Source organism: Microcaecilia unicolor, chromosome 11, assembly GCF_901765095.1.
Source record: "Microcaecilia unicolor chromosome 11, aMicUni1.1, whole genome shotgun sequence".
In the NCBI taxonomy this organism is placed as follows: Eukaryota; Metazoa; Chordata; class Amphibia; order Gymnophiona; family Siphonopidae; genus Microcaecilia; species Microcaecilia unicolor.
In genome coordinates this window covers 207009061-207032153 of record NC_044041.1, presented here as the reverse complement: position 1 = coordinate 207032153, position 23093 = coordinate 207009061, and the positions used below count along the sequence as shown (strand labels likewise).

At 48.5% G+C, this 23093-nt stretch overlaps 1 protein-coding gene across 1 annotated transcript; it reads right to left on the bottom strand.

Moving 5' to 3' along the window:
• Window positions 1-634: 634 nt before the first annotated feature.
• On the bottom strand, window positions 635-22001 carry ZBTB8A (zinc finger and BTB domain containing 8A). The gene is made up of 4 exons (XM_030218549.1): window positions 21969-22001; window positions 5846-6825; window positions 2563-2732; window positions 635-1845 (listed from the first exon to the last, which is right to left on the bottom strand). Exons 2-4 carry the CDS (start codon window positions 6801-6803, stop codon window positions 1495-1497), a joined length of 1479 nt encoding a protein of 492 aa, XP_030074409.1. The 5' UTR covers window positions 6804-6825; window positions 21969-22001; the 3' UTR covers window positions 635-1494.
• Window positions 22002-23093: the final 1092 nt, after the last annotated feature.

The window sequence follows — 23093 nt, the reverse complement described above, 5'->3', positions numbered from 1 at the left end:
TCCCTCCCGATGTCGATGCTCCTGTTGATGTCGACGCCGCCGACCTCAGTACCGATGTCAAAGGACCGGACTGAGCCCCAAAATATTTCTCTTGTTGGGCTTCTCGAGACATTTGAGTCCGTTTCTTCATACGAAGACACAGACTACAAGTGGCTGGGCTATGATCGGGCCCAAGGCACTGGATACACCAGGCGTAGGTATCGGTACCCGAGATAGTCCGGTTTCACCGTGTACAACGCTTGAAGCCGCTGGGTGTCTTCGATGAAATGGAAGGAAAAACGGCTTTGGCGAAATCAAAAGACGCAATTGTGCCCTTGAAAAGAAGAAAGGCACAAAAGAAAAGGGGTAAGACCCAACCGAGTAACCTAAAAAAACGGCCGCTTTGAAAAAGAAAGAAAACTTACAAAAGGGATCTAAAAACCAAGAAAAATATGGGAAGGTAATTTTTTTTTTTAAAGAAATAACCAAAAGAAAGTAGAAATAAATCGTTGAAAGACTCTTTCTGGGCCAAAAAACGAAGAGACGAACCGAAGTACACTGTCCCTCCACCGCGAACAAGAAAAAACTGAAGAGGCACGCTCACGTGATGGGTGGGAAGTCGTCCGCGCATGCGCGCTAGAAGACTTTGGCAAAACTTTGCCGATTCTTGGGCTCACGCGGACGTCGACCCACATGTGAGAACAAGCAGTCTACTTGTCCTCAGAGAATTTTAAATTTCCCCTTAAAAGTCCGACTACTTTAACACATCCTGCGTGAGACTTCTTAAGCTAATAACTGATCACAGCTAGCACAGATTGTTTTTGGTCCATCCTAACACTAAGTGCTTCATGTTGTTGAGGAATTTACACTGATTTCCTAAGCTGGATGCAAGCTTAAGCTTCTGACTTGGTATTGTCCTGTAAGATCACTAAGCTGTTGCTCTAATGCTGTACGAGGCTAGTCTGGTCTGCACAAGATACAGCCCCTTAGCTCTGCAGTGGTCAGCTAAAGACACATTCATCTCTCATTCAGAAGTATTTTAAGACTTGATTAAACCAAGAACATGCAGGAGACCCTCAATCTTCTTAAGTTTGACCAGAGGCAATAGGAGACAGTGTCTCACCTTCAGCAGGCATGAGGCCCTGTAATTTCCATAGTTTGGTTTCTTACTTTCAGTGGGTTTTGATCTGTTTCTTTTCAGTGTTGATTTTGTATTCTTGACCTAGCTGGTTTACGTTGGTAGCTGGGGTAACCTAGGTTTGTCAGTCAGTTTGTGTTATCTGTTTTATATATCTGATGGGCTGTCATGCAGATTGTAGGGGAGGGGGAGTTCTTGTCATGTTGACTGTGTGATTTAGTTCTTTTACAGATTTTGCCATCTGGCTTTTAATTTATCTTTTATTGCTCTTGTGATAAATTGGACATTTTCTGGTGCAGTCTTGGCTGTGAAGGTGATTAAAAGTCTTAAATGAAATACCAAACTTACATGTGAATCAGGTTCCAGTCTGTTAACATCTAGCTAACCGTCGGTTTTATTTCCTTTTCTTCTACCTCATCTTCACTGTCATCAACTTGTTGGATGACCAGATCTGAAGACTCATCCTCCACCATCTCTACATCAGATCTGTGCTCATCACCAAAGTGCCACCTGGAATCCTTTTCATCTTCCGGCTCTGGTGAAAACACAAGGGGTGGCCCATCATCCTCATCTTCTTCTTCCTCAATAGGAATACTGTCCACCCCAGCTTCAGCAAGACATTCATTGCACAGCCTGTAGCGCCGTGTCCCCTCCTGCACCACCTGCCCTGTCACCTCGGTCACATGCCGCTTGCACTTCCGACAAACAGGCTTCCCGGCCTGATGGATCTGCACAAAATTAAAAGGACAAATCACTTCTCGTGAAACATTCAGAATACAGTCAGACAACCTGGGTGATTAAGAAGGTTGTTCTGTCTTACAAGGAGAAAAATGAAAGAAAAAAAAGTTAGAGAGTAAATACAATACAGACTTCACCAAAGATGTTCCCTATTAATATTGACCACTGATGTGATATAGAGCCTCCAAATCAGCAAATGTTAACATTGTATTTAATAGGCTCAATCTGTCCCACTGTTTCACATGTTTTCACTGTATAACATTATAGTCTTAAAATTAATATCCATGACTTTTAAAGGCACCAAGTGTGCTTATTTCCATAATGTACATAGTGCTGTATAACCGAACAGTACCACCCATGTTTCTCCATGTCTCCTCCGTGTATCCGCCCCTTGCATTTACGTACTACGCTACTTACAGGCTTTTCTGTCTCCTAAACGCGAACGTGTCAGTGTTCTGTACCATTATCTGTGCAAATGGCATATGAGTGCAGGGGCTGTTATAGACTACCCTTCATGTGCCTGTAATAGTTCTGTTTATTTTGGCTCTGGATATGATTTTTAAGACTACAGTGTTCTGTCTGCTCTTCGACATCTCAGTGCAGTAATGAATAGAATTTCAGAGACAGAACCCATTTCCACTTCCTTTTTCAGTTTTGCATGTCAGCTGTTAAATGAAAGAAACTGGATTCAATTCAGAAATACGCACCGTTCGAAAGTGACTGCGCAGGTGCTCCAGTCTGGTGAATCGTTTCCCACATGCTTCGCATGGGTAGGGCCGCTCGCCTGTGTGGCAACGCAGGTGTCGCTTGAGGTCTGCCTTCCGCTTCACCATATGGGTACAGAATGGACACTTGAATCTCATCCGTGGCACATCATCTGCACAAAATGTTTGTGTGAAGTCTGAGAAATTTTCAAAGAAACCACATTTTACAGCAGTTGGTTATATATGTTACTACTACCAGCAGAAAAACTATTTAAAAGTAATCTAGTTAATTCTTCCTCAGTGTCCTTCCAAACCAGCCTAGATGGATGGGTTATGCACTCCTACCAGCAGGTGGAGACAGAGAACTACAGACTTCCGAAGGTGGAACCACGAGATAGCTCTGCAGTCCCTCCTAAGTCAGTATGAATGTAACATGCAGAAAGAACAAAGAAGAATCAACTATTCACTCCTAACATTCTCTCCCATGGTTTCAAAGTCCCACACCAGGTGCAGGAACGCTACGCTGCCAAGAAAGCAGCTGCCTCAACTGGCAAGAATGGGGAAGGGACCCTGCCGCCAAAAATGAGCTGCACTGGACAAAGCTCCTAGATTCCTTGTACACAGTCCGCAGAGAGCCGTGAACATCACTTATCAACCTTTTCTCCTCTTTATTATTATTTTTTTTTGTGTGTGTTCACAGAAAGAAAATCACTTCCTTCAAAAAAGGCAGCGCCCCACTGGAATCTCACCAAACAAGGACCCTATGGAGCCAACCACCAACAACAACACAAGCAGAAGAAAATGGAAGGTTCTAGGCGGGTCTGGAGGGACTCAAGGAAAGCACACTAGCAGGAGAGGTCTAATTTTTCCTTCCTCAGTGTCCCTTCAGACCAGGGGTTCTCAACCCAGTCCTTGAGACACAGCCAGCCAGTCAGGTTTTCAGGATACCCACAATGAATATGCATGTTGTCCCAAGGACTGGTTAGAAAACCCCTGCTCCACACTGACCTAAATGGATGGGAACTATCATAAGAACATAAGAATAGTCATACTGGGTCAGACCGATGGTCCATCTAGCCCAGTATCCCTTTTCCAACAGTGGCCAATCCAGGTCATAAGTACCTGGCAGAAACTCAAATAGCAACAACATACCATCAAAGCAGTGAGCCCTGACTCCAAAATCTGAGCCCCAAAAGCCGCATTCTGATGCTCAAGATCATCTACTTGGTAGACTCTGAGCAAGGAATGCAAGGAAGACCAGACCACTGTTCTACAAATCTCCTGAGGTAGAACCATGGCATTCTCTGTCCATGAAGCTGCCCACCCTCTAGCAGAATGAGCTCTAAGGGCTTCAGCAACTGGCCTGCCACTAAGAACTAACTGCCTCCTTAATCCAACAAGCTGTGGTAGACTTAGATGCCGCCAGATCTCTTCTCCATCCAGCCATCAAAACAAACAAGTGATCCAAACGGTGAAACGTCTCTGAGCCAGATAGACCCTAGAGTCCTCCTGACATCCACCAATGTAACAAACACTGCTCATCCGAGATCTCAGCATGGTTCTAATGATGCTGGACGAGAAACTTTTTTTGGTTAAATACACTAGCTCTCAAGATTCAAACTGTATGAGAGAATCAACTTGGGTCTGCAGCGAGCACCAGGCCCTGGGAGAGCAGATCGTCTGACACCGGGAGGCGCAATGGATCATCCACCACCAGGTTCCACCAGATCAGAGTACAATAGCCTCTGAGGTCAATCCAGAGCTATCAACCCTACTGGACCAGAATGAGATGCAATTATCTGGATTACATGCCCCAGAAAGAGCCAAGACGGGAACAGATACAGCAGCCTGGACCAAGGTCACAGTCAAATCAGAGCATCCCTTCTACAACTGAAGAACCTGGGGGATTTGGTATTTGCTGCTGTTGTGTATGAGATCCATGACCAGGCAGCCCCATTTCTAAACCACCTATTTGAAGGTGATATGCCCCAGAGACCACTCCCTGGGATTTAGAACATTTCGGCTGAGGAAGTCTGCCTGAACATTTTCCGCTCTGGCCAAATGTGCTGCCAACGGATCCAGCAAGTTACACTCTACCCAGGCCATCAACTGGGCTGTTTCCTCTGCCAACGGCTAACCTTTTGTCCCTCCTTGTCAGTTCACATACGCTACCACTGTCATGTTGTCTAACAGGATTCACACAGACTTGCCCTCCAGCAGCTGCTGAAAGGCTTGAAGCACTAGATGGATCACTTTGGTCTCCAGCCTATGGATCGACCAAACACTTCTTCTGGAGACCAGTGACCCTGACACACTGTCCCAAACAACGGGTTCCCCAATGGGAGAGGCTAGTGTCCTTCATCACCACCATCCACTGTGTCACATCCAGTCCCATTCCTCCCTCCAGACACCAACAAGAAAGCACAGCCCTTTGCAACGGTTTCATCTGAGCCCTGGCTCATCTCACCATCTCCAGCATGACCACCATGGAGCCCAACACCTGCAGATACATCCGAGCCGAAGGAGGCACACCTCCCAGGCACTCGAGGCTCCTAGAAGCATTACAGCCGAGGCACAAAAGGACCTTCAGAAAGGAAACTCCTTAAGGCCAAGGAACCAGGAGGCAGAGGGAGAAGATGGGGGGAGGGACCCGGCCACTAGGGTTTGACACCCTTGGGGTGCCAAATGACCCCCACAGGCTACAGCCCCAACCAACAGGAGTCCTGAGAGAGAAGCAGAAACAAATCACAGCTGATCATTAAAATTTCCCCCTTTTAAAAAATCTTTCCTCCCCCCCCAAGATTAGTGTTTCCCAGGCCTACCAGATATACTCTACAAGTCTGTAGTTCTCAGTCTCCACCTGATGGTTGGAGTGCATAACCCATTTGTCTAGGCTGGTCTGGACGGACACCGAGGAACAGTTAATTTCCGTAGATTGCTTTTAATTTGTTTTCCTGCTGGTAGCAACATTCGATGGAATGGAACAATAGTACAGGGTAGTCCACAGTGAAGATTCCAACTATTCTTCAGAGGACACTATGTTGGCCACACTAGAGAAACCTTTTCTTCGTTCACTTTAACAAGATGACCATATCATAAATCTAGGGAAGATGAGTGAGTTTTAGAGAGAAAAGCTACTCCTCAGATTCAACAGTAATAACTGAACTTACTGAAACTCTACAGTAATTAATCCTAATGGAATCAGGATCTGTGTGTTCATTTCAAGTTCCTTTCTGAAAAAGAACACCTTAAGAAAATATGGAATGGACACAGCACCCCCTCTTACCTTCACTCCAACCACCCACAACACCTAAAATCGTAGGCATGGTTGCATACAGTTCATCAGCCGTGGAAGACTTGCACTTGAAAACAGATCCACGTGATTCGTGCTGTTGCTGATTCATTGCCCAGCTTCTCGGTATCCCTTCTGTTCCCAGACCATGCTGATACTCAGCTTGGCCGAGCTCAGCATCTGTGTCTAGCTGCACTGGCTCCTCAGACTGAGGGAAATGTTTTTTTGGCTCTGATGCTCTAGCACTCCCACCGCCATCCCCACTCTTTCGTGGTTTATAATGGGGGATGTCCGAGGACTCGGACTGATCCTCATGTCTGACACGTTTTTTAATGCAGTCCTGTCCTTGATCTCGTTTGGCTCCTTGCTGTAGGCTGTTCCTTTGGGTAGGCTGGTAGTAATTATAATCATTCCAGGAACTTCCACCCACCATGCACGCTCCTACATCAGAAGCCAGATGGGAACGTGAAGGACTGCTTTCTGTTCCCCACCCTGCACCATACAAACATGAGCGCTCAGCACCGTTACTGCTCACCTCTTTGTCAGAAAGACTAAAGAAACGATCCTTCTCCTTTTCACTAATGTCCAATGAAGACTTAATAAATGCCTTACAGACACTAATCACATCAGTCATCTGCAGGTAACTGGCAGCCGACATGACTTCAATCACATTTTGCCCAGTTAGTGATAACTTGCCTGAATACACAAAGTCCAGGATGACCTTGAAAGTGTCTGGGGCAAAGACTTCAAAGGTTGCTGTTGTTAACTGAACAGCTTCTCTTGAGCTTTGAGATAGCAGCATTTTGAAATAGCCACTACTGGCAAACAGGACATTTCGATGGGCTTTGAAGATCTTCCCTTCAACTATGATATTGCAATCACAGAATAAGTCCTGTCTGCGCTGCTCATTCAGCTGCTGCAGAAGACGGGAATGATACGAAGAAATATCCATTCCTGGCCAGCTCAAAGCAAGTCTACAAAAAAAGACATAAATAAAATGTTTAGATTTGCATTTAGGGTTTTTTTTTGTCTATTTTGCACTTAGCCCAAGCCTTCCCAGTAGTACAGCAAGGTGAATTACATTCAGGTACAATGGGTATTTCTCTAGAGGGTTTACAATCTTAACACAGGCCTCTCTGCACTTTTCTACTACTATTTATCATTTCTATAGCGCTACTAGACACATGCAGCGCTGTACACTTGAACATGTAAGAGACAGACAAACAGGACAAATAAGGGATAAGGGAATTACTTAAGGTGGGAATGATAAAACAGACATGGATACCGTACAAGTGAATAGGGGTTAGGAGTTAAAAGCAGCTTCAAAAAGGTAGGCTTTTAGCCTAGATTTGATGACGGCCAGAGATGGAGCTTGATGTACTGACCCAGGAAGTCTATCCAGGCATATGGTGCAGCAAGATAAAAGGAATAGAGTCTGGAGTTGGCAGTGGAGGAGAAGGGTGCAGATAAGAGAGATTTACCCAGTGAACGGAGTTCCTGGGGAGGAATTTAGGGAGAGATGAGAGTGGAGAGGTACTGAGGAGCTACAGAGTGAATGCACTTGTAAGTCAATAAGAGGAGTTCGAATTGTATGTGGAAATGGACAGGAAGCCAATGAAGTGACTTGAGGAGAGGGTTAATATGAGCATAGCGACATTGGGGGAATATAAGTCGTGTAGCAGAATTTTGAACAGACTGAAGGGGAGAGAGATGGCTTAGTGGGAGACCTCTGAGAAGCAAGTTGCAGCAGTATAAGCGAGAAGTGATAAGAGTATGGATAAGGTTTTTGGTAGTCTGTTCAGAAAGGAATGGCTGAATTTTGGTGATACTATAGGGAAAGAAACAACAGGTTTCAGCAGTCTGTTGGATATGTGCAGAGAAAGAGAGAGAGGAGTCAAAGATGACCCCAAAGTTACGAGCTAATGAGACAGGGAGGATGAGAGTGTTATCCAGAGAGACAGAGAATGGGGAAAGAGGAGAAGTGGGTTTAGGAGAAAGATAAGAAGCTCAGTTTTGGTCATGTTTTGTTTCAGATGGTGGTGAGACATCCTGGCAGACATACCCTCATCTCCCCTTACGTTCCTACCCGTAACCTCCGCTCTCAAGACAAATCCCTCCTCTCAGTACCCTTCTCCACCACCGCCAACTCCAGGCTCCGCCCTTTCTGCCTCGCCTCACCCCATGCTTGGAATAAACTCCCTGAGCCCATACGCCAGGCCCCCTCCCTGCCCATCTTCAAATCCTTGCTCAAAGCCCACCTCTTCAATGTCGCCTTTGGCACCTAACCACCATACCTCTATTCAGGAAATCTAGACTGCCCCAACTTGACATTTCGTCCTTTAGATTGTAAGCTCCATTGAGCAGGGACTGTCCTTCTTTGTGAAATTGTACAGCGCTGCGTAACCCTAGTAGCGCTCTAGAAATGTTAAGTAGTAGTAGTAGCAATGTCAGACAGGCAGGCTGATAATTGACACTGGATTCCTGCATTCCTGCTGAAATTTCTGGTGTGGAGAGGCAGATCTGGGACTCATCAGCATAAAGTTGATACTAAAAACCATGGGATGAGATCAGAGCACCAAGGGAAGTAGAATAGATGGACAAAAGAAGAGGTCCCAAGACACAGCCCTGAGGTACACCAACCAATAGTGGGATAGAAGTAGAGAAGGATTCACCAGAGCATACACTGAAAGTGCAATGGGAGAGATAAGAAGAAAACCAAGAAAGAACAGAAACCTGAAATCCAAGTGAAGACAGAGTATCAAGGAGTAGGCGGTGATCAACAGTGTCAAAAAGCAGACAGATCAAGAAGGATGAGGATAGAATAGAAAAGAGACCTTTGGATCTGGCCGGGAACAGGTCATTGGAGACTTTAGCAAGGGCTGTTTCAGTTGAATGAAGAGGGCGAAAGACAGATTGAAGCGGATCAAGAATCGCTTGACTTGAAAGAAAGTCAAGACAACAGCGGTGAACAGCACGTTCAAGTAGTTTGGATAGGAAAGGAAGGAAGGAGGGAGATGGGGCGATAGTTGGAAGGATAGGTAGGGTCTAATGAAGTTTTTTTGAGGAATGGTGTAATTATGGCATGTTTGAAGGCATCAGGAACAGTTGCAGTGCAAAGTCAAAGATTGAGGATATGACAGATAGAAGGGATGACAGTAGGAGTAATAGTGCAGAGTAGGTGGGTGGGAATAGGATCAGAGGAACATTATACACAGCTAAGTCACTTATCTGCTCTGACCCAAGAGACAGAGATAAACATCTCAAAATCCTGACTGAATCCTTCAAACAAAAAGGCTACAACCCCAAAATAATCTCCAAGAATATTGCTTCTTCCCTTAAAATACCTAAAGAAAAAAAAGCCACAGACAGAATCCCTCTTGTAGTGACATACAATCCAGAGCTAGAAAAATTGAGAAGAATCATAAAAGATCTACAGCCACTACTCCAGGAGGATGAATTACTGAAAGAGATACTCCCATCCCACCGGTGGTGGCCTTCCGACAGCCACCTAATATGAAACAAATTAGTGAAAAGCAAGCTCCCAATACAAGTTCAGAAAGAAGAGAATGGCACACGTCCTTGCAATATACCAAGCTGCAAACTATGCCAACACATCTCACAGGATCCCAGTCACTCACATGGGAAAAACATTCAGCATAAAGGGTTCCTTCACATGTTCATCCTCAAATGTGGTATATATCATGCAGTGCAAAAAGTGTAAAGATACCTGGAAGCCATACCAGTGACAATATGGAACAATGTCTGATCTATTCTGGAACTGCAGTTAGGAAGAAAGTTGGTGGCAATTCTGGGAGGGAGGGCGGGATTGTGTGGCTGGAAGTCATCATCCACAGAGAACCATCGTTACAGGTAAACAACTCTATTTTCTCCATGGACAGATAGATCTTGCAGCCTCACAAGTGGTGACCTCTACGCTACAAAGGTATAGGTCATGAATAGCTTTACTTTAATAATGCAATAGAAAAGAAATACGACTGGTACCTTGCCGCGGGAGGAGGAGGTGACTTGTCACCTCAAAGTATTTGGCCAAAACTGGTATCTGCAGAAGAGGCTTGTTTGATGCAATTTGGCATTTTTTATAACTGTCACTGTTTAGTACAGTGGTTTGATTTGTTCTGCCAGTAAGATTGATGTTGGACTTGCCATCATTGCAAGATACAGTATGATACTATAAGATACGCTACTGCATTTTTAATCATCCAGTTTGAGTCTGTTTGTATGAGTATTATAGGGAGTGTTTTTCATCTCCTTTGTCTCTATGTTTGAGTGTGACTTAATATTTGGACCCCTGAGGCAGGTGCTGGGGTGCCGAAACACAGCCCATGTCGGGTTTTTATGAATAAAGGACTCTCGATTATTCCAATCTTGGAGGCCCTTCTGTGCTTTTTTATTTTGCTGTCTGCGTACCTCTGAACCCTCTAATTTGTTACCTGACTAAATAGTGCTTCATGAATGTGTGCATGGTGGACCACGTGGCTGCTCTACAGATGTCCTGAGGCAATGCTCGCTGCATGTGTGCTTTGGTTGTTGCCACAGAATGTAAACATTGGGCCGTGACATGTAGAATTCTGGAATTGTCTCTTTCCTGAGCGTTTGCGTTAACAGAAACACATACAGTCTGCTATCCATGAAAAAAGAGTCATTTTAGTCACTGGTTCAAAGTGAACAGTGGAACGAAATGCAACAAATAACTGAGGCGGTCTGTCCCAAGACGACATCCTCTGCAGGTAAATTTTGAGAGCTCTTTTACAACCCAACGTGTGACGATGTTGTTCCTGTTCATCAGCATGAGGAGATGGACAGAAAGTTGGGAGTGTGATTCTTTGATTTAGGTGAAACTCAGAAACAACCTTCAGTAAGTATGTAGCAGGACTTTATCATGGAGAATTTGGGTAAATGGCTTATAATGACTAGTGCCTGATTTTCTACTATGTACCTTGTGGAAGTCAAGGTGACCAGGAATAAAGTCTTCCACGTAAGATACTTGAGATCCATAGATTCCATTGGTTCAGGGGAGAATGTGTTAATGAATTCAATAGTAAGCTGAGATCCCATGCTGGTATCGGAGGATGAATAGGAGGATGAAGGTGCAATAATCGCCTGAGGAAATGTTTGATAATAGGGTGCCTCATAAGGGTAGCATTATCAATTGAATAATGAAACACAGATAATGCAGCTACATGCACTTTAACTGAAGACTATGATAATCCAGAACATGATAAATGGAGAAAATAGTCTAAGAATTTCTGTAATGGGCAAGAAGAAGATTCCAAATGTCATGGAACGCCCCAGTGGTAAAAATTGCTCCACTTGGATATGTAAGATCTCTTTGTAGAGTCCTTACATGAAGCCATGAGAACTCCAATAACATCTTGGGAAAAATATCTGATGTCACACTATTGGCTGAATCAGCCAAGCTGTTAAATGCAAAGTCTTGAGAGCTGGATGGAACATTTGGCCTTGGTGTTATTTTATCAGGTCTGAATCCTGCAGAAGGAAGGAAAGTGGCTGAGACACCAAGTTGAGAAGAACTGGGAAGCAAGGCTGTCCAGGCCAATAGGGTGCGATAAGGATTAGATGTACTGTTTCTGTTTTCGCCTTTTGCAGAGTTCTGGAAATGAGCAGAATGGGAGGATACATATAGAGGAGACCTTGTTTCCAAGAAATTTGAAAAGCATCCTCAGCTTCCGACTTGGATACTCGGAGCAGAATCTCTGAAACTTGTTGTTCTAAGGGGATTCAAACAAGTCTATCTGAGGTGTTCCCATCTACTGAACAAGGAGCGAATAATTGTGGTCTTGAGGTGCCAGTAGTCAACTGCGAGCATCCCTTATTACATTAATCTTCCCTGGAAAATAGTTTATAGTACAAATAAATAAACATGAATTATGTAGTGATGAAAGTGCAGTTGAAAAACTTGGAGAGCTAGTCTGACTGCACGCAACTCCAGGAGGTTGATGCTACATTTTCGTTCTTAGAGCGTTCACATTCCTTGAGTGTGAAGAGACCCTAGATGTGCTCCCCAGCTCTGATTCGAAGCATCTGTGGTCAGCATTATTGTTGGGTCTGGTGCTTGAAAAGGTGATTCACCTAAAAGATGTTGTGGAAGTGTAAACCCCTGAAGAGATTATATGAGCTGAGGTGTCACTTGTACTTTCATCGACAATGGTTGAGAATACTGTGACCAGCGATCTTTTAAATGCCACTGCAGCTGCCTTGTATGGAGCCTGGCTAGGGGGACAACATCGACTGCTACCACCATGTGACCAAGCAGTATTAGGAGAGTCCGAGTTGTTGTCATCTGTATAGTCTCGGCACCGAAAAATGCCATGTTGCAGTCGGCTCCATGAAACCTGAGAGGTGCTGTGAGATGATGAGCTGCACTGTTGCCTCTTTGGCGTTGGGGAGCACTCTCTCGCTGTCGGGTCTGATGCATCATCATGGGGTGGAGTCCTGACATCATGATGCCACACATCGGAGTCACTGGAAGACTGGCATGGTGTTGAAGGCTCAGTGTTTGTTGCATGTGAGTTAGCAGACCTCTCCTTTCTCCCATACAGTTTAACAGTGACATGCTTAGGAGACTGCTCCGTTTGTACAGTGGATGATGATGCCGGAAAGGTGGGTAGATGATTGGATGCCTCATGTACCTTTGGATTTGGGGTCTTCACTGCTGCCTTACGAGAGGGATGCTTTTCTCCACTGGTGGATTGTTGTAGAAAAGACCATAAATAGTCGCAGAGTTTAAGCTCTCTAATTTCACACTCTAGGGAGAATTTGGGCACAATCAGGGCAGGATTTAACATTATGACCCTGACCCAGACATCTAACACAGGCAGAATGCGGGTTAGTGTTGGACATTTTGTGCCCACAACGGGAATATCGTTTAAATCCTGTTTTTTGTCTGACAAGGTAAATCAAGCTGTTGCTAGGTCAAACTTGGAGAGTTGATGAAAAAGGTATAATGAACAAAAATAATGTCCTTGTGAAGGGACAACCTGGTGTACAGGTCTTGCCATGAATGTGGAAAAATAATGACTAATGTTGGGCAGAGTTGTACAGTACATACACAAGAACATAAGTGTTGCAAGTGGAGTGGAGGAGTGGTCTAGTGGTTAGAGCACCGGTCTTGCAATCCAGAGGTGGCCAGTTCAAATCCCACTGCTGCTCCTTTTGATCTTGGGCAGAGATCCTGGGACAGAGAAATATCCAGAGTACCTAAATGTAACTCACCTTGAGCTACTACTGAAAAAGGTGTGAGCAAAATCTAAATAAATAAATACTGGGCCAGACCGAAGATGCCCAGTATCCTGTTTCCAGCAGTGGCCAATCCACGTCACAAGTATATTTGGGTGAGAACACCTGCTCCTGAGCAGAAAGCTTTCTGAGCTTTGAACTGGCCAGATTGGTTCCGTCACCCACTTGTGTGGCTACAAGATCTATCTGCCCATGGAGAACCACCCAGCAACATGCCACTGTCACCCATTTCCCCATAGAACTGCCCCACGCTGCCCACCATTATTCTGCTCTCAGCCACCTCCCGCCATAGCCACCTAGCACCATCCTGCCCTGAGCTCCTCCCCCTTGAGCTCCTCAGCTCCACCCACCAACATCCTATCCTCACCCACAGAACCACCCAGCAAATTCCTGCCTTACCCACCTCCCCCCAAAGCCACCTAGCAAAATCCTGCCCTCACCCACTTTCCTTGGAACCTCAGCACCATCCACCAACATTCTGCTCTCACCCACCTTCCCCCAGCTCCATCCTGCTTTCACCCACCTCCCCCACAAAGCCACACAGAAAAATTTTGCCCTCACCCATCTTCCCCCAAAGCCTCTCAGCACTGCCCATTAACATCCTGCTCTCACCCACCTCTCTCCGAGTCACCCAACACCACCAACCAATAGCCTACCCTCATCTAGTTCCCTCCAGAATCAAACAGCAAAATCTCGCCCTTACCCATTTCTGCCTACAGCCACCTAGCTCCACCCATCAACGTTCTGTCCTCACCCATTTTCCAAGAAAGGAGCAAAGGTCAACCACCTTGGTGGAGAAACAGGGTCCGCTACGAATAAGATAAGTCAGTGATAAGAGTGTGATCAATAAAACTCTTCCAAAGGACCAAGGAGACGAAATGAATAATAACAGTATACTTTATTCTGTCTTATAATTTGACTCGACACAGCACTGTGTTTCGGCGAAAATACCTGCTTCAGGAATCTAAAAAATCACAATAAAAGCTAATAAATACATGCACATACATATATACATTTGCATAAAATATGTAAACATGGAGAATAAAAAGATAAGACACACAGAGGGGCATAATCGAACGGCGCCGGCCATCTATATGGGCGGCCATCTCTAAGGCTGGTGCCGTAAAGAGGTCTCATGAACCGTATTATCGAAACAAGATGGCCGGCCATCTTTCTTTTCGATAATACGGTTGGGGCCAAGATGGCCGGCATTGGTTTTCGCCGATAATGGAAACCGATGCAGGCCATCTCAACCCCGGCCAAATCCAAGACATTTGGTCGTGGGAGGAGCCAGCATTTGTAGTGCACTGGTCCCCCTCACATGCCAGGACACCAACCGGGCACAGCAGTGGACTTCAAAAATTGCTCCCAGGTGCATACCTCCCTTACCTTGTGTGCTGAGCCCCCCAAATCCCCCCCAAAACCCACTACCCACAACTATACACCATTACCATAGCCCTTATGGGTTAAAGGGGGCACCTACATGTGGGTACAGTGGGTTTTCGGGGGGGGGGGGGTTTGGAGGGCTCCCATTTACCACCACAAGTGTAACAGGTAGGGGGGGATGGGCATGGGTCCACCTGCCTGAAGTGCACTGCACCCACTAAAAACTTCTCCAGAGACTTGCATACCTCTGTCATGGAGCTGGGTATGACATTTCAGGCTGGCATAGAGGCTGGCAAAAAAATAATTTTTTTTTGGGTGGGAGGGGGTTGGTGACCACTGGGGGAGTAAGAGGAGGTGGTCCCTGATTCCCTCCGGTGGTCCTCTGGTCATCTGGGACTTTTTGGAGGCTTGGTCCTAAAAATAAATGGACCAAGTGAAGCCGGCCAAGTGCTCATCAGAGCCGGCCTTCTTTTTTCCATTATTGGCTGAAGCCGGCCATCTCGTAACCACGCCCCCATCCCGCCTTCGGTACACTGCCGACACGCCCCCTTGAACTTTTGCCGGCTCCCCGACAGAAAGCAGTTGAAGCTGGCCAAAATCGGCTTTCGATTATACCGATTTGGCCGGGTTGAGGAGATAGCCAGCCATCTCCCGATTTGTGTCGGAAGATGGCCAGCCTTCTCGTTCGAAAAAAAGCAGGATATTTACATATATATGTTAAAAAAGATAAAAGAACAAGGAGTCACATATATAAATGTATAAATCACAAAGTAAGTGTAAAATAATCATTTTAAAGATATTAGAACTCCAGTATCATGGAATGATTATTTCACTTTATATTCATTTCATGATACTGGTTATATCCTTCTATACTATTTTTAAACCATCAGTAAAGTATTGTCTGTAATTATTTTTTTTCCTTGCACACAAAAAGGGGTGTGGTCTTATTTTTCCATTATTGTAATGATAAACACTCCTATGCATATTCAGTGTTCAGAGTATGAATGTCGCCTTTCCATTATTCCTGGTTTTACAGTTTCACCTTTTGTCACAACAGCCATATACAGGTTAGCATTTCATCTTACTATTGACTATCTAAATTTACATCCTAAGGGCAGCTCAGGGCTCATTTTTTAAACTATCTAGAGATCTATACGCAAGACTGATTAGGTAACCAATCCAGAGACCTCTATCTCAGCCCCCCACCCAATACATTTGTCCTGCTCTATCACACACCATTTCTACAATTACACTTAGCGCACCTTGTCTTCCTGAATCTGATTCTTAACTCATGCCTCTATCTTACCCATTTATACATCTCTACCCCCGAATTCCAGGTATCTGTGTCCTTATCCTAGTTTGCACCCCATCACACCCCATGTCTCTGCCCCCTGATCCCCATCTTCGTGCAGCACAGCCTGTGTCTAAAACCCCCCTCTCTACATACCCCATGTCTCTGACCCTCACTCCATCACACCCCACGTCTCTGCCCCATGATCCCCATCCTCGTGCAGCAGAGCTTGTGTCTACACCCCATCACTCTATGTATCCCATGTCTTTGCCTTCTGATCCCCATGCATGTGCAGTAGAGACCATGTCTACACCCCATCACTCAATGTACCCCACGTCTCTGCCCCTCACCCCCCACGTCTCTGCCCCCTGATCCCCATCCTCGTGCAGCAGAGCCTGTGTCTACACCCCCTTACTCTATGAACCCCATGTCTCTGCCTTGTGATCCCCATCCTTGTGCAGTAAAGCCAGTGTGTGTCTACACTCCCCCCTCACTCTACGTACCCCATATCTCTGATCCTCACCCCATCACACCCCATGTCTCTGCCCCCTGATCCCCATCCTCGTGCAGCAGAGCCTGTTTCTACACCCCATCACTCTATGAACCCCATGTCTGTGCCTTCTGATCCCCATGCTTGTGCAGTAAAGACCATGTCTACACCCCATCACTCTATGTACCCCATATCTCTGCCCTCACTCCATCACACCCCACGTCTCTGCCCCCTGATCCCCATCTTCGTGCAGCAGAGCCTGTGTCTACACCCCATCACTCTATGTACCCCATATCTCTGCCCTCACTCCATCACACCCCACGTCTCTGCCCCCTGATCCCCATCCTCGTGCAGCAGAGCCTGTTTCTACACCCCATCACTCTATGTACCCCATATCTCTGCCCTCACTCCATCTCACCCCACGTCTCTGCCCCCGATCCCCATCCTCGTGCAGCAGAGCTTGTTTCTACACCCCATCACTCTATGTACCCCATATCTCTGCCCTCACTCCATCACACCCCACGTCTCTGCCCCCTGATCCCCATCCTCGTGCAGCAGAGCTTGTTTCTACACCCCATCACTCTATGAACCCCATGTCTGTGCCTTCTGATCCCCATACTTGTGCAGTAAAGACCATGTCTACACCCCATCACTCTATGTACCCCATATCTCTGCCCTCACTCCATCACACCCCATGTCTCTGCCCCCTGATCCCCATCCTCGTGCAGCAGAGCTTGTGTCTACACCCCATCACTCTATGTATCCCATGTCTTTGCCTTCTGATCCCCATGCATGTGCAGTAGAGACCATGTCTACACCCCATCACTCAATGTACCCCACGTCTCTGCCCCTCACCCCATCACACCCCACGTCTCTGCCCCCTGATCCCCATCTTCGTGCAGCAGAGCCTGTGTCTACACCCCATCACTCTATGTACCCCATATCTCTGCCCTCACTCCATCACACCCCACGTCTCTGCCCCCTGATCCCCATCCTCGTTCAGCAGAGCCTGTTTCTACACCCCATCACTCTATGTACCCCATATCTCTGCCCTCACTCCATCACACCCCACGTCTCTGCCCCCTGATCCCCATCCTCGTGCAGCAGAGCTTGTTTCTACACCCCATCACTCTATGAACCCCATGTCTGTGCCTTCTGATCCCCATGCTTGTGCAGTAAAGACCATGTCTACACCCCATCACTCTATGTACCCCATATCTCTGCCCTCACTCCATCTCACCCCACGTCTCTGCCCCCGATCCCCATCCTCGTGCAGCAGAGCTTGTTTCTACACCCCATCACTCTATGAACCCCATGTCTGTGCCTTCTGATCCCCATGCTTGTGCAGTAAAGACCATGTCTACACCCCATCACTCTATGTACCCCATATCTCTGCCCTCACTCCATCACACCCCACGTCTCTGCCCCCTGATCCCCATCCTCGTGCAGCAGAGCCTGTTTCTACACCCCATCACTCTATGTACCCCATATCTCTGCCCTCACTCCATCACACCCCACGTCTCTGCCCCCTGATCCCCATCCTCGTGCAGCACAGCCTGTTTCTACACCCCATCACTCTATGTACCCCATATCTCTGCCCTCACTCCATCACACCCCACGTCTCTGCCCCCTGATCCCCATCCTCGTGCAGCAGAGCTTGTTTCTACACCCCATCACTCTATGTATCCCATGTCTTTGCCTTCTGATCCCCATGCATGTGCAGTAGAGACCATGTCTACACCCCATAACTCAATGTACCCCACGTCTCTGCCCCTCACCCCATCACACCCCACGTCTCTGCCCCCTGATCCCCATCCTCGTGCAGCAGAGCCTGTGTCTACACCCCCTTACTCTATGAACCCCATGTCTCTGCCTTGTGATCCCCATCCTTGTGCAGTAAAGCCAGTGTGTGTCTACACTCCCCCCTCACTCTACGTACCCCATATCTCTGATCCTCACCCCATCACACCCCATGTCTCTGCCCCCTGATCCCCATCCTCGTGCAGCAGAGCCTGTTTCTACACCCCATCACTCTATGAACCCCATGTCTGTGCCTTCTGATCCCCATGCTTGTGCAGTAAAGACCATGTCTACACCCCATCACTCTATGTACCCCATATCTCTGCCCTCACTCCATCACACCCCACGTCTCTGCCCCCTGATCCCCATCTTCGTGCAGCAGAGCCTGTGTCTACACCCCATCACTCTATGTACCCCATATCTCTGCCCTCACTCCATCACACCCCACGTCTCTGCCCCCTGATCCCCATCCTCGTGCAGCAGAGCTTGTGTCTACACCCCATCACTCTATGTATCCCATGTCTTTGCCTTCTGATCCCCATGCATGTGCAGTAGAGACCATGTCTACACCCCATCACTCAATGTACCCCACGTCTCTGCCCCTCACCCCATCACACCCCACGTCTCTGCCCCCTGATCCCCATCCTCGTGCAGCAGAGCCTGTGTCTACACCCCCTTACTCTATGAACCCCATGTCTCTGCCTTGTGATCCCCATCCTTGTGCAGTAAAGCCAGTGTGTGTCTACACTCCCCCCTCACTCTACGTACCCCATATCTCTGATCCTCACCCCATCACACCCCATGTCTCTGCCCCCTGATCCCCATCCTCGTGCAGCAGAGCCTGTTTCTACACCCCATCACTCTATGAACCCCATGTCTGTGCCTTCTGATCCCCATGCTTGTGCAGTAAAGACCATGTCTACACCCCATCACTCTATGTACCCCATATCTCTGCCCTCACTCCATCACACCCCACGTCTCTGCCCCCTGATCCCCATCTATGTGCAGCAGAGCCTGTTTCTACACCCCATCACTCTATGTACCCCATATCTCTGCCCTCACTCCATCACACCCCACGTCTCTGCCCCCTGATCCCCATCCTCGTGCAGCAGAGCTTGTTTCTACACCCCATCACTCTATGAACCCCATGTCTGTGCCTTCTGATCCCCATGCTTGTGCAGTAAAGACCATGTCTACACCCCATCACTCTATGTACCCCATATCTCTGCCCTCACTCCATCTCACCCCACGTCTCTGCCCCCGATCCCCATCTTCGTGCAGCAGAGCCTGTGTCTACACCCCATCACTCTATGTACCCCATATCTCTGCCCTCACTCCATCACACCCCACGTCTCTGCCCCCTGATCCCCATCCTCGTGCAGCAGAGCCTGTTTCTACACCCCATCACTCTATGTACCCCATATCTCTGCCCTCACTCCATCACACCCCACGTCTCTGCCCCCTGATCCCCATCCTCGTGCAGCAGAGCTTGTTTCTACACCCCATCACTCTATGAACCCCATGTCTGTGCCTTCTGATCCCCATGCTTGTGCAGTAAAGACCATGTCTACACCCCATCACTCTATGTACCCCATATCTCTGCCCTCACTCCATCACACCCCACGTCTCTGCCCCCTGATCCCCATCCTCGTGCAGCAGAGCCTGTTTCTACACCCCATCACTCTATGTACCCCATATCTCTGCCCTCACTCCATCACACCCCACGTCTCTGCCCCCTGATCCCCATCCTCGTGCAGCAGAGCTTGTTTCTACACCCCATCACTCTATGAACCCCATGTCTGTGCCTTCTGATCCCCATGCTTGTGCAGTAAAGACCATGTCTACACCCCATCACTCTATGTACCCCATATCTCTGCCCTCACTCCATCACACCCCACGTCTCTGCCCCCTGATCCCCATCCTCGTGCAGCAGAGCCTGTTTCTACACCCCATCACTCTATGTACCCCATATCTCTGCCCTCACTCCATCACACCCCACGTCTCTGCCCCCTGATCCCCATCTTCGTGCAGCAGAGCCTGTGTCTACACCCCATCACTCTATGTACCCCATATCTCTGCCCTCACTCCATCACACCCCACGTCTCTGCCCCCGATCCCCATCCTCGTGCAGCAGAGCCTGTTTCTACACCCCATCACTCTATGTACCCCATATCTCTGCCCTCACTCCATCACACCCCACGTCTCTGCCCCATGATCCCCATCCTCGTGCAGCAGAGCTTGTGTCTACACCCCATCACTCTATGTATCCCATGTCTTTGCCTTCTGATCCCCATGCATGTGCAGTAGAGACCATGTCTACACCCCATCACTCAATGTACCCCACGTCTCTGCCCCTCACCCCATCACACCCCACGTCTCTGCCCCCTGATCCCCATCTTCGTGCAGCAGAGCCTGTTTCTACACCCCATCACTCTATGTACCCCATATCTCTGCCCTCACTCCATCACACCCCACGTCTCTGCCCCCTGATCCCCATCCTCGTGCAGCAGAGCTTGTTTCTACACCCCATCACTCTATGAACCCCATGTCTGTGCCTTCTGATCCCCATGCTTGTGCAGTAAAGACCATGTCTACACCCCATCACTCTATGTACCCCATATCTCTGCCCTCACTCCATCACACCCCACGTCTCTGCCCCCTGATCCCCATCCTCGTGCAGCAGAGCTTGTTTCTACACCCCATCACTCTATGAACCCCATGTCTGTGCCTTCTGATCCCCATGCTTGTGCAGTAAAGACCATGTCTACACCCCATCACTCTATGTACCCCATATCTCTGCCCTCACTCCATCACACCCCACGTCTCTGCCCCCTGATCCCCATCCTCGTGCAGCAGAGCCTGTTTCTACACCCCATCACTCTATGTACCCCATATCTCTGCCCTCACTCCATCACACCCCATGTCTCTGCCCCCTGATCCCCATCCTCGTGCAGCAGAGCTTGTGTCTACACCCCATCACTCTATGTATCCCATGTCTTTGCCTTCTGATCCCCATGCATGTGCAGTAGAGACCATGTCTACACCCCATCACTCAATGTACCCCACGTCTCTGCCCCTCACCCCATCACACCCCACGTCTCTGCCCCCTGATCCCCATCCTCGTGCAGCAGAGCCTGTGTCTACGCCCCCTTACTCTATGAACCCCATGTCTCTGCCTTGTGATCCCCATCCTTGTGCAGTAAAGCCAGTGTGTGTCTACACTCCCCCCTCACTCTACGTACCCCATATCTCTGATCCTCACCCCATCACACCCCATGTCTCTGCCCCCTGATCCCCATCCTCGTGCAGCAGAGCCTGTGTCTACGCCCCCTTACTCTATGAACCCCATGTCTCTGCCTTGTGATCCCCATCCTTGTGCAGTAAAGCCAGTGTGTGTCTACACTCCCCCCTCACTCTACGTACCCCATGTCTCTGCCCCTCACCCCATCACACCCCACGTCTCTGCCCCTGATCCCGAACCTCGTGCAGTAGAGACCATGTCTACACCCCCTTACTCTATGAACCCCACGTCTCTGCCCCCTGATCCCCATCCTCGTGCAGTAGAACCCATGTCTACACCCCATCACTCTATGTACCCCATATCTCTGCCCCCTGATCCCCATCCTCGTGCAGCAGAACCCGTGCCTACACCCCCTCCTCACTCCATCAGATAGAGATCCCGAGCCTGATGCATTGGACTGAGCTCACATTCGCACTCACCAAGCGCCCCCTTCACACGCATTCGGGGACTGGGGACCCCCCATCCCATCCCCCCTTCCGTTCTGCCCGGTCCAGCCTATCCCTCCCCCCCCCCCCCGCGATTCACCCTCTCTCTCTCCCCCTCCCCCCTCAATCGCCTTCCTCCATCTTACCGTCAAACTCATGCCTGAGGTGGCCCGCTACCGGCCCCGCCGATCTCCTTCTCAGTCGCCCCGCCCCCTCTGACACAACTTCCCTCCCTCGGCGGCGTCCCGCCCTGCCGGAAACAGGAAATGCGTCAGAGGGGGCGGGGCGATAGCAAGGAAAGTTGCGGCTGTGGCGGGTGACATCAAAGGCGAGTTAACCGGTGGGACGAAGGAACGAGAGTCAGGGGAGATATTGGGGTTGGGGGGTTTGAAAATGAGAAAGAAATAACATTCAGTGGAACAGATGATGGACTGGGGCTTTGAGTCAGAGAGAGGGAGAGATACCAAAGTGGGGTGAGGGGTAGGAGATGGGGAGCTTGAGAACTAGTGGAGATGCAGGGCTGGGGGTTTGAGAGAGGGAGAGATACTAAAAGGGGTAGGAGGTGGGGTGGGGAGTTTGAGAGTGAGGGAGAGATGGGGGGGGGGGTTATAGATACTAAAGGAGACAAGGGGTAGGAGATGGGGAGCTTGAGAACTAGTGGAGATGATGGACTGGGGCTTTGAGTCAGAGAGAGGGAGAGATACCAAAGTGGGGTGAGGGGTGGGATGGAGAGTTTGAGAGTGAGGGAGAGATGGGGGGTTACAGATACTAAAGGAGACAAGGGTTAGGAGGTGGGCAGTTTGAGAATAAGGGGAGATGATGGACTGGGGCTTTGAGTCAGAGAGAGGGAGAGATACCAAAGTGGGGTGAGGGGTAGGAGATGGGGAGCTTGAGAACTAGTGGAGATGCAGGGCTGGGGGTTTGAGAGAGGGAGAGATACTAAAAGGGGTAGGAGGTGGGGTGGGGAGTTTGAGAGTGAGGGAGAGATGGGGGGGGGGGGTTATAGATACTAAAGGAGACAAGGGGTAAGAGATGGGGAGCTTGAGAACTAGTGGAGATGATGGACTGGGGCTTTGAGTCAGAGAGAGGGAGAGATACCAAAGTGGGGTGAGGGGTAGGAGATGGGGAGCTTGAGAACTAGTGGAGATGCAGGGCTGGGGGTTTGAGAGAGGGAGAGATACTAAAAGGGGTAGGAGGTGGGGTGGGGAGTTTGAGAGTGAGGGAGAGATGGGGGGGGGGGGTTATAGATACTAAAGGAGACAAGGGGTAGG